The 16,230-nt window shown below is 39.9% G+C and overlaps 1 protein-coding gene across 2 annotated transcripts in view; it reads left to right on the top strand.

Moving 5' to 3' along the window:
* Positions 1-16,230, top strand: part of IL17RA (interleukin 17 receptor A) — a 43,686-nt gene that overhangs the window by 7,201 nt on the left and 20,255 nt on the right. For both annotated transcript variants that reach the window (XM_039546080.1, XM_039546087.1), the window contains exon 2: positions 13,004-13,028. In XM_039546080.1, the coding sequence (XP_039402014.1) occupies positions 13,004-13,028 (25 nt within the window). The remainder of the gene's footprint in view (positions 1-13,003; positions 13,029-16,230) is intronic.

The following is a 16,230-nucleotide window of genomic DNA, read 5'->3' as shown; positions in this document are numbered from 1 at the left end:
CACCTGTGATGAGCACAAAAGTAATACTGAATGGTTTCCATGGGCTGGAGAGGGAAATGAGGAGTAATTTTTTAAAAATACATTTAGATTTCAATTTTGTGGGCCTGATTCATCACTGTTACTCCAGTTCTGCAGTGGCAAACCAAGAACTTTTTAGTAAGAGATGTTTGAATGTGGTATAGTAATCTGGTTGAAGGCAAGGTTCTGTCCTCCAAATGTGCTCATTTAAACATAATCACATAGGTTAAAAGGCTCTTCAGCCAGTTGGATTGCAGCTCTTGACCAACACCTTTGTCATTGCTTCTGTAACTGTTTTATAAAAGGGCCTGTTTTTTGAAGTCCTCTGGGATACAATGTTTCGTAGCCTCTACCAATTGTAATAAATTGTTGGAAAGACGTACAGAATGTGCTGAGAACCTGGATCCCTGTTTGAGTTCAGACCACCAGTTTTAACTTGGAAAAAGGACAGGGACCCACAAAAGACCTCACAGAAGGAACACTCATAGAATCTGTTACACTTCATGGAAGTGATGCTGATGGATAGGAGAGGGAGTGGAGTCTCTGCAGAGAGGAAATAGAGAAAATGTATGTCTATCTGGGCCACAGTATGTGTTCCCTTTTTTCCATTCTATGCTAACTTTTTGGTTTTTTTGCTGTAGACTATTGCTGCTAGCCAGAACAAACAGTATCACAACTAAAGCCAGTCAAAATAGTCTCAACACACTTTTCATCAAAAAATGTCTTTTTAACCAAAATGGATCAAAATTTTACATATTTTTTTTGACAAGCAGGCAAACTAAAAACTGGAATTTTTGATTTTTTTTTAGTTTGGGGCTTTCAAAAATATAATATTTTTACTGAACAGCTTTAAAAAGCAGAAATATTAAATTTTGTTTTTTGCAAATTAAATTTTTAAAAAATTTTCTGTGGAAAATTGACTTTTTTTACCACATCTAAACACAATTTTGGTAAGGAATTATTTGTATAGTGTACACAGAGCCTAACTAATCCGCTCTTGCAAGATAAGGGATCAGAAAAAGGAAGTGGCAGTAGAGCCTAAGTAGGTCAGGCTGCAGCAGCCATGCACGGGAGAGGCAGCTCACCAAAAACATTACACATACTCATGCTCAGATGAGAGGTAAACCCTGCAAGCTTGGAACTCTTCCTGTCCTGCTGCAGCCACTTTCTAGGGGACAGCAGGGAGCCCTTCCCAGCCTAATGCAGGTGCCTTTGGGTTCCCACAGAGTCCTGCTGGGAAATGTTGGCCTCCTATTAATTGTATGACTGAACCGTCATGACTCAGTGCTGATGGACCAGTATCCAATTTTCCAGATTTGTGATGTTTCCCATTGCACACAGCACTGTGATTTTTTTTGTTAAAAGCATCAAGAAGAATAAAAAATACAAAAAGGAAATGTGGTTACTAAATCAAATATAAACATTAATTTATAAAGCCACTGACCTACGTCTTCATTCTGCCACTGAAGCTAGCCTCAAGTAGAGCTTGGCAAAACTTTTTGGATAAATAGTTTTTGTCCAGTAGTTAGGCACTCACCTGGGATGTGGGAGACCTGGATTCAATTTTTGCCCCCTTCCCCCCTAAAGTGGAGAAGGGATTTGAACTTGGGTCTCCTCCATTATAGGAGAGTGCCCTGACCACTGGGTTTTGGAATAATCTTGTGTGGACTTTCTCAATCTCTCCTCTTGAAGACATTCCACAGGGACTTAAACTTGCGTCTCCCACCTCCCAGGTGCATGCCCTACCTACTATGTTGTAGTCATTCTCACAGAGTCTTTTTGGCCCAATGGCTAGCCATTGTCATGAATAACTGAATTGTCACTATGAAGGACAATGGATAGTCATTGGATCAGGGAAGGAGAGTGGGAATGATGCTCTAGCCTAGTGGTTGGGGAACTGACCTAGCATTTGGGAGACCCAAGCACAAGTCCCTTCTCAAATGACTATTTAACTACTATACTTATAAAAAGTGAAAGTCAGCATGAACAGTTTTTTCTGACTTTTCAAAATTGCCAATGAACCTAAAAATCCATTATTTGCTCAGATGTAGCATCAAGCACCTTCATGTTGTCTTCCATGTTGCTTTTTTTATATATGGGAAAAATTCTCCATCAAAATTGATAAGACTTTTTCCTTATCTTTTAAATCCCTTCTTAAACTTATCTCTGTAATGATGCCCACAAACATTACTGTGCGGCATTAGTTAAAGTGGTGAGCTGTCTTCTGCTTTTATGCTAAACTGTTCCCTTTATTATTTCCTCATCCTCCTAACCCCCACCTTCCATCAGTCTGTTACTGTGGAAACTCTTGCACATTTTTAGCTTTATGGTTATAAGTGGTACTCTGTCTTCTTTCTAAAGATGAATGGTCCTCCCAGAGAACATCCCACCAGCTACCTGTCTCTCTTACACAAGTAGGGATCTAGCTTAGGTACTCCTGCTGACCACAACTGTGAAAATGTGGCTTGTGAAGGGAGTTGGTATTTCAGATAAGTAGTTGCCAGGTGATTTAGGACTTTCTAAGTCAAAACCAACACCGTATGTTCTTCCTAGTACCTAGCAAGTAGCCGGTGTGGATCCAAAAGTGCTGGTATGTGCTCTTGCAGGACAAATGAGCTGCCAAATTCAGCTGCAGCTTCTGATTCTGAATAGAGCCTTAGATGGTTTGAAATCTACGCAATACTGTGGTTTGTGAAATAGTGGAAGTTGGCGGGAGGAGAACATGCAACGTGGTAAAAACTATTTGCACAAATTAGAGGTGACATAATTCAAGAGTGATGACTTATCACTGCTTGTTATGATATATGTGGTTGTGTGACTTAATCAGCATGCCCACATTTTTTATGTCATTAGCTTTTTAGCTAACTTTTTGTATCCAAATTGTAAGTGTGCCATTTAGAGGAGAAGTTCTGTAGCTAAACAGCAGTAATTGTGTATGCTCATTTGATTATAGTCCCCTTTTGTTATGCAAGAAATTCTAGCAGGTCAAAGTCTGATGTAGCCTGTCAAGTTCGCTTTAGTTACTGCCTCCCCCACTTCAGTTGGTTGTAGTCCTCTGATTGAATTGTAATTCCTGTTCTCACTGAAAGTTAAAATATTTCAGGCTAGCTGCATTGGAAATGAGGATCCAGAAAGTAGATCAGAGCAAAAGACAGGAGTCATGCTTGATGACCGAAGTAGTTTGTCTTCCATAAACACCCTCTTGGTTAAGTAAAACTGTCAAACTCCAGAGTGTAACAATAGCTACTGGAGTCAGTGGATACTGATCACTCTAATGCGAGAACGGCATTAAGCTGTGCAAACCTGTCCCATGTCTAGTGTCTGGGACTGACAAATAAAGCCAACTCTCTTACCAGCACTCCTGTGTATTGCACCTTTATTACACAGAGCCTTTACATGTGCATTTTTCTTCAGTTCCTGATAATGGTCTTCCTTTAAGAGCACCAGTATTGATCTAAATAGCTCCCAACAGTTGGAATTAGTCTAATTGATAACTTTTATATAATTTGAAGAATGCCAGAATGCTGCATTACCCAAATCGGTCAATTTTTTTCAACCTTTCAGGCTGTTCTTCACTGCATATCATGATCCATATGAGCTATAACTACGCACAATACTGTGGCCCTAAATAAGCTGATGGCTTTATCCATACTTTGCAAACAGTCTAGAAGAGTGCTGAAAATGTAGATTATGTTAAAAGTAAAATGAAAATTTCACATGGCATCAGTATAACTTGGAGCATGTCATACAGCAGAATTCTTCCTCTAGTTGATAGGCAATCGTAACGTGCTTATGTATGCCAATCTGCAGAATGTGTAAACCGTCTGATAATAATGGAATCCTCTTAACAGATTGAAAAACCAGCAATAGTTCTGTGAACCTACGTTAGCACCTGATCCCATGGATATAATTTCAGTTCTCCTTCACCTCAAGGTGGCAACCTCCTGTCCAAACCCTGCTTATTTTACATATGGCGTGGAGCCTTAAACAGTCTTCCTCTATTTTCTAGGTTTTTAAATGCAGTATTAGAGGGGTGGTAGTTGTTACAGTGTTTACAGTGTATTTATATTGCAGTCCTACTGTGAGACCCCTAGTGGAGGCTCATTGTTCTAGCATCATGTGCACACAACAAAAAGATGGTCCTTTTCCCCCAAAGATTTTATATTCTGAGAGTTTAGGTAGAAGTTACAATGCAACAAATGGCATTAGTTTTAAAATCTGTGGTTGCACTTGGAATTGAAATTAGTTGCTCTGTCTGCTTTGGAGACTTGAGGCAGTATTCTCTTTGATATATATCCTGGGTTGAGAGGATGAAGGAGATACTATAGTTATATAAATAGCAGTGTTAATGTAGTATTCTATTCAAGGTTTTCCAAAACCAGTAATGAGCAACATCATATAAAAAGTCATCTTGGTTCTGTGACACGTAGCTATTTGTTTAAATGACCAAGCAATGGGATCAGAGCATTCCTGTTTGCTAAAATTTTAACCCTTTCTTTGCTAGGAATTATGCTTTTTCCTCTACAATGTTGAGAGGGGGTTGTATGTAGCTAGGAGAGGGAGGGAACCTGTAGTAGCTAGTGATGATGTGAGAGGCATGATGATGTGTCACTTTTCTGTCATACAGATCTGTGGTCTATGGCAATTATTGGGGTCTAGCAAGGAGTAGCTAGATGTTTAAACGTCTAAGTTGGTCAAGTCTAGCTAGAGAGCAGTAAAGGAGAAGAAAATCATTGGTATTTTCCTGGAGGCCTGGTACAGATATGTTATTGTTTCCTTGTTAGTATAGTTGTGGAACCAGCTTTCCAGAAATCTTCCCCTGGCTTCTTATTTCCCTGCCTGGGTTTATGGTTCAGTTTTGTGCTGTTTTCTCCTCTCCTGTCTTATAGTCAGGAAGTCATTCTCAGACTCTCTGGCACTTTTCCTTTAAGGAGGCAAATACCAAGGAGTATGTGTGGTTATACAGGCTTAGGATGCTTAGGTACTGAAAGCATCTCAGCCTGACTAATAAATAACCTGAATTTTTGCCTGACTAGACACAACTTTTAATTTTTAAATGAGCCCAGCTACGTGTGAACAAAAGCTTTTTGCCCAATAGTTGAAGAGGCCAATATGGGGTAGGAAGAAGGGAACTCTGCACTGGGAAACAAGTCAGTTGAAAGTCTGGAGGAGGGTGGAATGGGGACCTGCACTAAGTAGGAGGCATATCTACTGCTGTTTCTGCCTGTAGGATTTCATTCTGGTCCATGATCTAGTCCAGGGGTCGGCAACCTTTCAGAAGCGGTGTGCCAAGTCTTCATTTATTCACTCTAATTTAAGGTTTCGTGTTCCAGTAATACATTTTAATGTCTTTCTTTCTATAAGTCTATAATATATGTATAAAGTAAATAAGGTTTTTTAAATGTTTAAGAAGCTTCATTTAAAATTAAATTAAAATGCAGAACCCCCCGGACCGGTGGCCAGGACCCAGGCAGTGTGAGTGCCACTGAAAATCAGCTTGTGTGCTGCCTTTGGCATGTGTGCCATAGGTTGCCTACCCCTGATCTAGTCAGTATACCCTGGCATTATAAATAGACTATATATTATTGCAGGGATTACCCATTTTGTCTGGGGACTACAGAGACTAGTGAGTATCTATAGATGATCATTTAACCTACAGATGTGATTGCTATAAAAAAATTACAGATGTCATGAAGAGGTCCAGCAAGAAAGCAAGCCCAACAGAAATCTTACTGAGTGCTCAAGCTGGTGTTAATATCACATATCTTCACTTCAGTGGGAACAGACATCTTTTTGTCACAATCCAGTTGATGTTGCTGGATGAACCTGAATACGGTTGCCAGTTCGGTATGGACAAAAAAAAGAATGATAAAGGGGAGATGTCAGTGGATAATCTCTCCAAATGGCTTTGCCTAGAACAGTGGTTTTCAGCCTTTCCAGACTACTGTACCTCTTTCAGGAATCTGATTTGTCTTACGTACTCCCAAGTTTCACCTTACTTAAAAACTACTTGCTTACAAAATCAGACGTAAACATACAAAAGTGTTACAGCACACTATTATTGAAAAATTGCTTACTTTATCATTTTACCCTATAATTAGAAAAGAAATCAATTGGAATATAAATATTATACTTACATTTCAGTGTATAGTATATAAAGCAGTATAACCAAGTCATTGTCTGTATGAAATTTTAGTTTGTACTGACTTTGCCTAGTGCTTTTTATGTAGCCAGTTGTAAACCTAGGCAAATATTTAGATGAGTTTACGTATCCCCAGAAGACCTCTGCGTGTCCCCAGGCGTATGCATACCCTTGGTTGAGAAACGCTGGCCTAGAACATTTGGTTTTGGGGGAAGTGACTGATTAAATCTGCATTGTGGTTCAGTTTTTAGAGTGGTAGTGAGTTGCAACACTTCCTCCTCCTGCCTCAACTGGCATCTCCTTGCCATGATGAGTTAGCTTCTTTTTCGAGTAGTGTCCCTATGAGCGTTCCACTCCAGTTGTGCTTGTGCCCCGGCACCTTTGATCCGAGATTTCTCGTAGCAGTGGTCATTCGGCACATGCATGCAGATGCGTGTGACTCAGCCTCATGGACCATAACATTGCTATATAGTACTGCATGGACTAACCATCCTCAGTTCCCTTTCAACTACCCTGGCTTGAGAGACAGCCTTAGCTAGTTGTCCACATTGTTTTTCCTCAACTATGTTCTCTTAGCTTTTGTAGTGAGTGTATTATAATAGTTAGTATTAGTAATAGTTGTATTAGTTTTTTTAAAACCAAAAAAAGAATTCCATATATATAGCTTTTATATAGTTTTCTCCCACTCTGTGGAGGTTTTGCCCTTTTTAGAGGTATGCCTGGTTCTCCTGGACTCAAGCGTTGCCTGTTTGTGCCAGGAGGCAACCCCAGTGAGCAACAGACACTTCCACTGCATCTGTTGCCTTGGGGAATCAATCTCTGCCATTCGTAGACAACCCTCCTCACCCTCCCTTTCTAGGAGACCCAGAGCCTCAGGAAGAGACCTCTGAGGAACAGGAGGACAGGGCTGACGAGGAAGTTTCTCCAACTGCAAACATCTCTCCTTCATCCCCGGATGAAGCTGTCATGCCATCATTACCATCCCTGGCTGACTATTTTAAGCAGTTTCATGATCTCATCAAGAGGGTCATGGATTCTTTACAGATCCTCTTTGGGGAGACTGAAGAACCGTATCATAAGCTGCTCGACATCCTGCATACAGCCTCCACTTCCTGCATTGCTTTGCCAGTCAACAAGGCACTGCTGGATCCTGCAAAATTCATTTTGCATACTCCAGCCTCGATTCCTCCCATGTGCAAGAGGGCAGACAAAAAATATCAGTTCCCACTAAGGAGTCAGAATTTTTATTTTCTCACCTGTCTCCTAACTCTTTCATGGTCGAGGCTGTTAATGAATGTGGAAGGCAGCACCACACTAAATCTATCCCTTAGAGTAAAAATCATAAGTATTATTCTTCAGCTACTTTACAGTTTGTAATCACCAACTACCAGGCCTAAATGGTGAAGTTCAACCACACAAATTATACCAAGCTGATCTCCTTTATTGAACATCTGCCAACAGAACACAGAGAGTGGTTCCAGACAATTCTTGCTGAAAACCAGCTCCTTGCCAGGACATCTCTGCAGACTTCTTTCAACATTGCTGATGCTTATTCAATTTCTGTGACAGTAGTTATGAGGAGAGCATCCTGGCTTCAGTGCTCAAGATTCCCTAAGAAGGTCCAGAACACAAAAGGAGACCTTCCTTTTGACCGCACTAAGTTATTCGCTGACAACATGGATGAATCTCTGCATACATAAAAAGATTTCAGGGCCACTTCACAATCTCTGGGGATCTACACACCTGCCCAGAAGAGAGAATTTAGTAGGTTCTGAGCAGTACAGAGATCCTATTCCACCCAGTTTCCAAGCTCACAGAGCTCTTATGAACATTACCACAAGAGGCAGAGATTCCAGAGGAGGAAACCACCCAGCTCCTGGCCTTCAAACTTCACAACCTTCCATCTCAAAGCATCAATTTTTGATGGGCTGATCAAGATCCTGAGCTGCCATCCTCTTTCTGACCAGCTGCAATGTTTCACCTGCCTTCCTCCTTTACTGTCTTCTTACCACTTCTGGCAGGCTTGGGAGCTCATTGCCGATGGACAAGTGGATTTTGAAGATCATTTCCACAGGGTACTTATCTGCTTCAATTAGCTTCCATGCCCCCCCGAAACCACCTTCCCTATTCCTCTTCAGGGACACTTTCCACGAGGACCTGCTGTGGCAGGAAATAGACTCTTCTACACCTGCATGATGCTATAGAACCAGTTCCCCCACAGCACAGAGGGAAGAGGTTTTATTCCAGGTATTTCCTAGTTCCAAAAAAAGAGCAGCGGTTCAAGACCCATTCTAGATTTAAGACTACTTAACACCTTTGTGAAGGTACAAAAATTCAGAATGGTGACACTTGCAGCAATAATCCCATCACTGGACCAAGGGGATTGGTTCTTGGCCCTTGACTTTCAGGACACACACATCCCCATTGTGATCCACCCATCCCACAAACAATTCCTACACTTTACAGTACACCAGGGCCATTTCCAGTACAGGGTGCTCCTTTTTGGCCTATCATCCACCCCGAGGATCTTTTCAAAGGACATGTCAGTAGTAGCGGCACACCTACACGGGAATGGAATTTTGGTGTTCCCTTGCATAGACAATTGGCTTCTGAAAGGACAATCTTTGGAAGTAACTTTGTAGGCAGTGTAGGAGTCCATAAAACTCTTCCTCAAATTGAGCCTGCAGTTGAACATTCAGAAGTCCATCTTGACCCCTGTTCAAAAGCTGAAATTCATAAGAGCTTATCTTGAGTCATTAGTAGCAAGTCTTCCTCCCAATTCACAGATTTATATCTCTATCCAACTTAGTTAATACAATTCAGATCAGCCTTCAAACTCTGATAAGGAACTGTCTTTAGCTACGGGGTGCATATGGTGGCTGGCACTTTCGTTATAGATCACACTGACTGCTCATGCAATGCCTTCCAGGTTGGTTCAGGATGAGCAGACACAGTTTAAACACACTGCTTTCCATACCCATTTCTGTAAAGGAATGTCTCATTGGTGGAAAGATCCCATAATGTGTGTGCTAAAAATCTCTAAACAAAGGCTCTCTAGGTGGAGAACTGATTGTATTAGTAGCTGCTACCAGTCTCATATTCTTCAAGCACCCACTGACATACGAGCTCACTCTGCGATCTATTTCCATCTCTACAGTCTTTCTTAAGAAAGTTCCTATAATTGAAATATGTAAAGCCACAACTTGGGCTTCTATGCAGTGATTTGCAACTCTGCTTCCGGTACTGTTTGGCTCAGCTGTACTTTCTTCCATACTGGTCTGAAGCTCACTCCTCCTTAAAGGGGGACTGCTCGGTAGTCACCTAGAGTAGAGCACCCATAGAGATGGTACTTGAAGAAGAAGAAATGGTTATTCACCCTGTGCAGTAACTGTGATTCTTTGAGATGCATGTCCCTATGGCTGTTCCACTAACTGCCCTCCTTCCCCTCTGCTTCAGAGTTCCCTGTCATGGGGCAGGCTTTGCAGTAGAGAAGGAACTGAGGATGGTTAGCCCACGCAGTGCTATATAACAATGCGAGGAGGCTGAGTAACACACATGCAGTACCCATTTGGCCTGTGCTATGAAAAATCTCCAATTGAAGGTATAGGGGGTGCAAGCGCACCTAGAGTGGAGCGCACATAGGGGGACACATCTCAAAGGACCACAGTTTCTGCACAGGGTGAGTAACCATTCCTTCTCTGCGAAGGCAGAACTCCTGGCTGCTGCTTCCAAATTCTCCACCCAAGAACCTGCTTCTTGTGGCACTATATTCCCTTTGGGCCTGCAATTGTCAAATGATTCCCAGTGAGTGCCAAACCAAGAAATGTTGGAGCAACAGCTGTGCTTCCAGGCACCCATGACTTATCCACTGATAAGAAAAACCAATACTTAAATGAAAGCAGATGGCTTTGCCTTTTGTGTAAATAACTTATCATCATTTATACAAGGACTTTATTATGAAGTACAATTTATAGTAATTACTGGTAATCTAAAATTGTCCAAGTACAGAATGATTCATTTAGGTGATTGGTTTTATCTAAAGGAGAGTAATTGTTTGTCAGACTTGTCTTTTTGTATCTTGAATGTTTGTTTGTTTTTAAATTAAATTTTCATAATCTGTGGCCCATTACTTTCTTTAAATGTATTGATTAAAGGGACATTTTCAGGTGAAATAACGTACCCTTGTGTGTCCTTTAATTCTGTTACTAACACTTAAGGTTTTGTGATAATTAAATTTGTTCCAACATGTATTATGTTCCTTGAATTGTATTTCTCTCAGTAAAAATAGATTAGCTGGCTTCACAATGGTTGACTCAATATCTAATCACGTTCTACTTCTCATTCACTGGGAAAGTACAACAGAGTTTGAGTTGCAGATGCTACATGGGAATGTTTCAATCCAAGCAAACTATTCTCATTTGAAGATATAAAAGTGGTGAGAAAATGTCCCCACTTGTGTTTAGATGCTTTATTAACACTGATAGAATGTAAAAATCCAATTTAGGGATGGTCTAAACATAGAAGTTGCATCAATTTAACTTAATTGATGCAAGGGCACTCTTAAATTAGTTTGAGTGCCATGATTCAATATATCCACTTTAGTTGACTGACTGACTAATTTTAGTGTGTTAAGAGCTTTAAAGATAGAGGCCTGGCCTGCCGAGTATTTTTTTTCCCATTAATATTAAACTTGAAGCTAAGTGTAATCTCAGTATTGCTTTGATCATGATGGTCCTTCTACCCGCTGGAGGGCATAGTAATCAGAGTTTCTAGTGGTGCCAGTGCTTAGGCCCCAGTTCAGTAAAGCTGAAGATGAAACACTGATTTCAGTGGGACTTTGGCACGTGCTTAAGTGCTTGCAGAATCGGGGACCTTAATGCTGGAATCTAGTAATGGGGCTGGAAGTCTGGTTTCCCACCCAATAAGTTATTTGGGAACTAGAAGTAAGGGGTCAAGGTGAGGTGGGAGCAATGGTCATTCCATTAATGAGCTGCTGGTTTGGGGAGGGGTTGATGTTTCTTCTCCCCCTCCTCTCTTATTGAGTAACAGCTAGAGGCTCTGATTCTCTCTAAGATAGGTGTTTTCCTACCTTAACCCTAATTCTGTGTTAGGAAGATAGTAGTGAGTATAGGCACTGCCACTTTTAGTGAAATTCTTTTTTTTTTTTTCAAAACCTCAGTGTTGAACATAAGCTACTTGACAATGTCTCTTGTAAATGAAAAACATTCTTCACCAAGTTTATTTTAGCTCTCGGGTAAATCTTTACATAAGCCTCTGTGTAACTCAAATTTAGAATGGCCAGATTAGTCAGACTCTACCTCCTCTTGGATTGATACAACTTGAATGGCCTGCTGCATGCCACTGGAACAATATTTTCCAGATTTGTAATAAGTTCTCTGACATGATGACCTTTTGATGTGACCTGAATTTTGAAGTAAATTGAGTACCTGTTCCTTAAGTACTTCTGTGATATTACTTATGGGCATGCAGATATGTTTACCTCCAAAATACTATTGTTAAAATTACATTTGTACCCTTTTGTACTTTATGGTGTATGTAACAAGGGCCTGGAAGAGGCTTTTAATTTTTCTTGTTACCTAAAAACATCTATAATGTCAAATCTGGTTTTCCCTGGTTTGCTGAAGGATATTTTTTTGAGGTTTGGATATTTGTGAGTTCTCCCACACTAATTGAAGAGGGACTGTTGAAAATTAAGCAAAGACTAGAATTTTGCAGCAAGTTCTTTCTGTAAAAGCACACTTTTTTTTTTATATTGAAGCCAGATATTATGGGGGAAGCCTATAAATCATATGGAAACTACAAACTGCTTTGTCTTCACTAGGATTTTTACCTCATCTTTGCTAACTCTCAGGTTAAGAATGCACCAGTTTCCTAGTGAAAACAAGACCATAGTTTTCCAAGGTAGACCAGACATGGAAAAAGAAGCAGAATCACATTCCCTCTGCCTTTTTATTTCTTTTCAGGCCATCTTGATTCTTCATAAAGTATAAAAGGGCAGTAACTCATTTCCCCCCCGTGTGTAGTTCAGCTTTAAAACTGGTTCTCAAGAGGATAAAAACAGACTCTCCTTTTAGAGGACTGGTACTGATTAAAGATGCTAAAACACTTCATGCCTTGTTTCAGAAGAGCATCATAGAAATTAAAGGTGGTAAACAACTATTAGCTCATGCAGTCCATCTCCCTTGAGGCAGTGCAGGATTGGTCTCTACAGTTTCTCTCCAGTGATTTGTCCAATCCAGTTTTAAAGTGACCATATTTATTTCTATTCTATTCTGTTCTAGCACCTATGGACCTCAAATACAGAAGAGGGCTTCATTGTAATAGCCACTATATGAACAAATATCACAGTGACAGGTTCTGCCCCAGAGAGCTCACAGTGTAGGTCAAAATGATCTCAGAAGTCGCAGGTGGCTGCCAGCATGACCAGTGCTGTACAGTAATAATTTGTAGTCATCATGGCAAAGACAGGTCTGTCTGATTCAAGCAATGGGACTTTCACCACCTCTCTTGCGAGACTATTCTACAATCTAACTGGACTTCATTTTAGGCAGCTTTTCCTGATGTTCGACCTAAATTTTCTTTTAATTTCATCCCATTACTCCTAGCAATAATGTCACCCTAAATACTCCAGTGCTTGTAGATAGTTGTCATGCCTACCCCTGAGCTGTAATTTAGCCAAGCTATATGCTACTGTTTCCTGGTAAGTCAGTTTTTCCAGGCCATACTTGTTGCTCTTCTCTGTGCCCCTCTGTCACCAGATCAGGATGAATAAATAAGAAAACAACTTCTAATCTATGAATAACTTTCTTGTTTTCTCCACAGGGTCTAAACTGCCTGGTAAGAAATAGTAAGTCAGTTTTTCTTCTTTCTGGTATATTCCCTCCTCTCACTTTTTTATAACTGAAGTCAGATGGTGAGTGCCTCTGTTTAAGCCACTGAGAGGTGGCAAAGTTAAGCATTATCCTGTTAACGAGAATTATGAGCTATTCTCTGCTGCCTAATCAGAAACCAGCCCTTTCCAACAGGCAAATAGTTCAGGTCTCTTTTCAGACTTCTTTTCAGGCCAGAGTTCTTGAAAAGAGAAAATCCATAATTATTTAGCTTCTGTTCAAAACTGAGTCAATTAAAAAAAAAATGGTAAGATTTTAGGGTAAGTTTGTTGTGTGTAATACATATCCATCCCACACTCTGCTCACTAAGGCAGCACGTAAAATTAGACGTAAACTTATTGCTACTAAAGAACAATAAAACAATGAAAATTGATAGAAGTGACTGTAAATTAGCAGGCATGATCTTCAGCAAATTGATACAAAATGGAAACAAAATAATATAGGTTCATTACTAGATAGGTACATTAAAATTATCAGGAATGCTGCAGAAAAGGCAGAAGTGTTCAATAGCTATATTCTCTACTTGGGAAGAAACTGGGTCTTGTATTTGTATCTTACAGTGGAAAATTAAATACTTCCTATTCCAACATTAACTAGGAAGGATATTAAACAACTTCCAAAGTTAAACATCTTTTAATCTGCGGGACTGGATAACATACACTAAGAGTTTTTAAAGAATTGGCTAAGCAGCTCTCTGAGCCATTAAGTGAACTGAATATTTAATTCACTGAGTGTTTAAGAAATCTGGAAGTACAGTACTGGGGAAGTGCCAGAGGAAAAAGCTAATGAGCCAGTATTTAAAAAGGGGTAAAAGGAATGCTCTGGATAGGCCAGTTTGCTTAACATCTATCCTGGGCAAAAGCATGGAAAGGCTGATGGGCGGGGGGGGAGGGGGTACAATAAGTAAAGAATTAAAGGCTGGTAGTATAATTCATTCCAATTTGCATGGTTTTATGGAAAATAGGCCTGGTCAAACTCGATACTGTTTTTGAAGCCGTTATTAGTTTGATTGACAAAGGTAATTGACATAATATATGCAAAAAGAACAGGAGTACTTGTGGCACCTTAGAGACTAACAAATTTATTTGAGCATAAGCTTTCGTGGGCTACAGCATCCGAAGAAGTGGGCTGCAGCCCACGAAAGCTTATGCTCAAATAAATGTGTTAGTCTCTAAGGTGCCACAACTACTCCTGTTCTTTTTACAGATACAGACTAACATGGTTGCTACTCTGAAACCTGACATAATATACTTAGACTTGTGTAAAGCATTGTCTTAATATCTCATGATATTTAAAAATTAGCATAATATGAAATTGATATGATACACAGCTAGATTCTTAAATCCATTAACTAACTGTTAGGTCTGCAAAAGTAGTTGTAAATGGGGACTCATCATCCACAGGGTGTTTCTGGTATGCTCTCATAAGGATCATTCTTGGCCCAGTGCTATTCAATACTTTAATTATCATAGAATATCAGGGTTGGAAGGAACCTCAGGAGGTCATCTAGTCCAACCCCCTGCTCAAAGCAGGACCAATCCCCAGGCAGATTTTTGCCCCAGATCCCTAAATGGCCCCCTCAAGGATTGAACTCACAACCCTGGGTTTAGCAGGTCAATGCTCAAACCACTGAGGTATCCCTCCCTACATGATCTGGAAGAAGATGTAAAATCATTGCTTGTAAAGTTTGCAAATAACATACTGATGAAAGTCACCACCTAATGTGAGCTCCCAGTGCAATGTGGTGACTAAAAGAGCAAATGAAATCCTTGTTTGTATAAAATGGGGACTGTTGAGGAGAAATAGGGAGTTATTACCAGTATATATAGCATCAGTGAGACTGTTTCAGGACTTCAGAAAGGATGTTGACAAACCAGAAGGGTTCAGAAAAGAGCCACAAGAATGATTCAACATCTAAAAAATCTGCCTTACCATGAAAGACTAAATAAACTGTCTGTTTGGTTTTGTCTGAGAAAGTTGAGAGAACCTGATCAGTGTAGAAGTTCCTAAATGGGAATAAGATTGCTGATGGTAGATTCATAATTGTTTGTTTCTAAAGACCAGAGGGCACTATTAAACCATCTAGTCTGACCTCCTATATGACACAGGCCATGGAATTTAATCCAGTTACTCCTGGATTAAGATCAATAATTTGTATTTGATTAAAGTATATCTTCCAGAGAGAAATCCAATCCTGATTTTAAGACTTCATGAGATGGAGAATTTGTTTCCCATGGTATTTTGTTCCAATAGTAAATTACCCCCACTGATAAAATTGTGTGCCTTTATCTTCTACAATAGAGAGCCCTTAAGTGCCTGGTAGTGTCTTCCTGTGAAGGTACTTATACACCATAATCAAGTCGCTTCTTGATCTTCTTTTAGATACGCTAAACAAATAGAGCTCACTGTAGGCATTTTTCCTGCCCTCAGATATTTTTATGGATCTTGTCTGCACCCTTTCCAATTTTTATTTAACACCCTTTCTTTCTTTTTTTTTTTTTTAAATGTGGACACCAGAATTAGCTGCAGTATTTCCATATCAATCTCACCAATGCCATATACAGACATAAAATCACTTCCCTGCTTACTCCTCCTCTGTTTATATCTCCAGGGCTTGTATTAGCCCTTTTTGCTACAGCATCACATTGGGAGCTCTTGTTTGTCTACTATAACTCCTAAATCCTTTTGAGTGTCACTGTTTTCTGGAATACAGTCCCTCATTCTGTAGGTATGATGTGTATTTGTTGTTATTAGATGTATGACCTTATGATTGGCTGTATTAAAATGTATTTTGCTGAATTTGGTCCAGTTTATAAAGTGATTCAGGTCTCTGTGTATGACTATCCTGATTACTTCATTATATACTTTTCTGCCAGTCTTCCACAAATTTTATTAGCAATGTTTTTATATTTATTTCCAGATCATTGATAAAAATACCAAACAGCATTGGGCCTAGCACAGATCCCCGCAGAACTCCACTAGAAACACCCCCTTTCAATGATGATTCCCCATTGACAACTGCTTTTTGAGATCTGTCAGTCAGCCACTACTTAATTCACTCAATGTGTAGTTTGATACTGTATAGTACTATTTTAATCAGAATGTTGTGTGGTAGTACGTTAGGTATTTAACATCTATGCAGTTACCTTTATTAATCAA

This window comes from Mauremys reevesii, linkage group 1 (assembly GCF_016161935.1).
Source record: "Mauremys reevesii isolate NIE-2019 linkage group 1, ASM1616193v1, whole genome shotgun sequence".
NCBI classification, from domain to species: domain Eukaryota; kingdom Metazoa; phylum Chordata; order Testudines; family Geoemydidae; genus Mauremys; species Mauremys reevesii.
The sequence above is the reverse complement of the archived record's forward strand: the minus strand, read 5'-3'. Positions and strand labels throughout refer to the sequence as shown.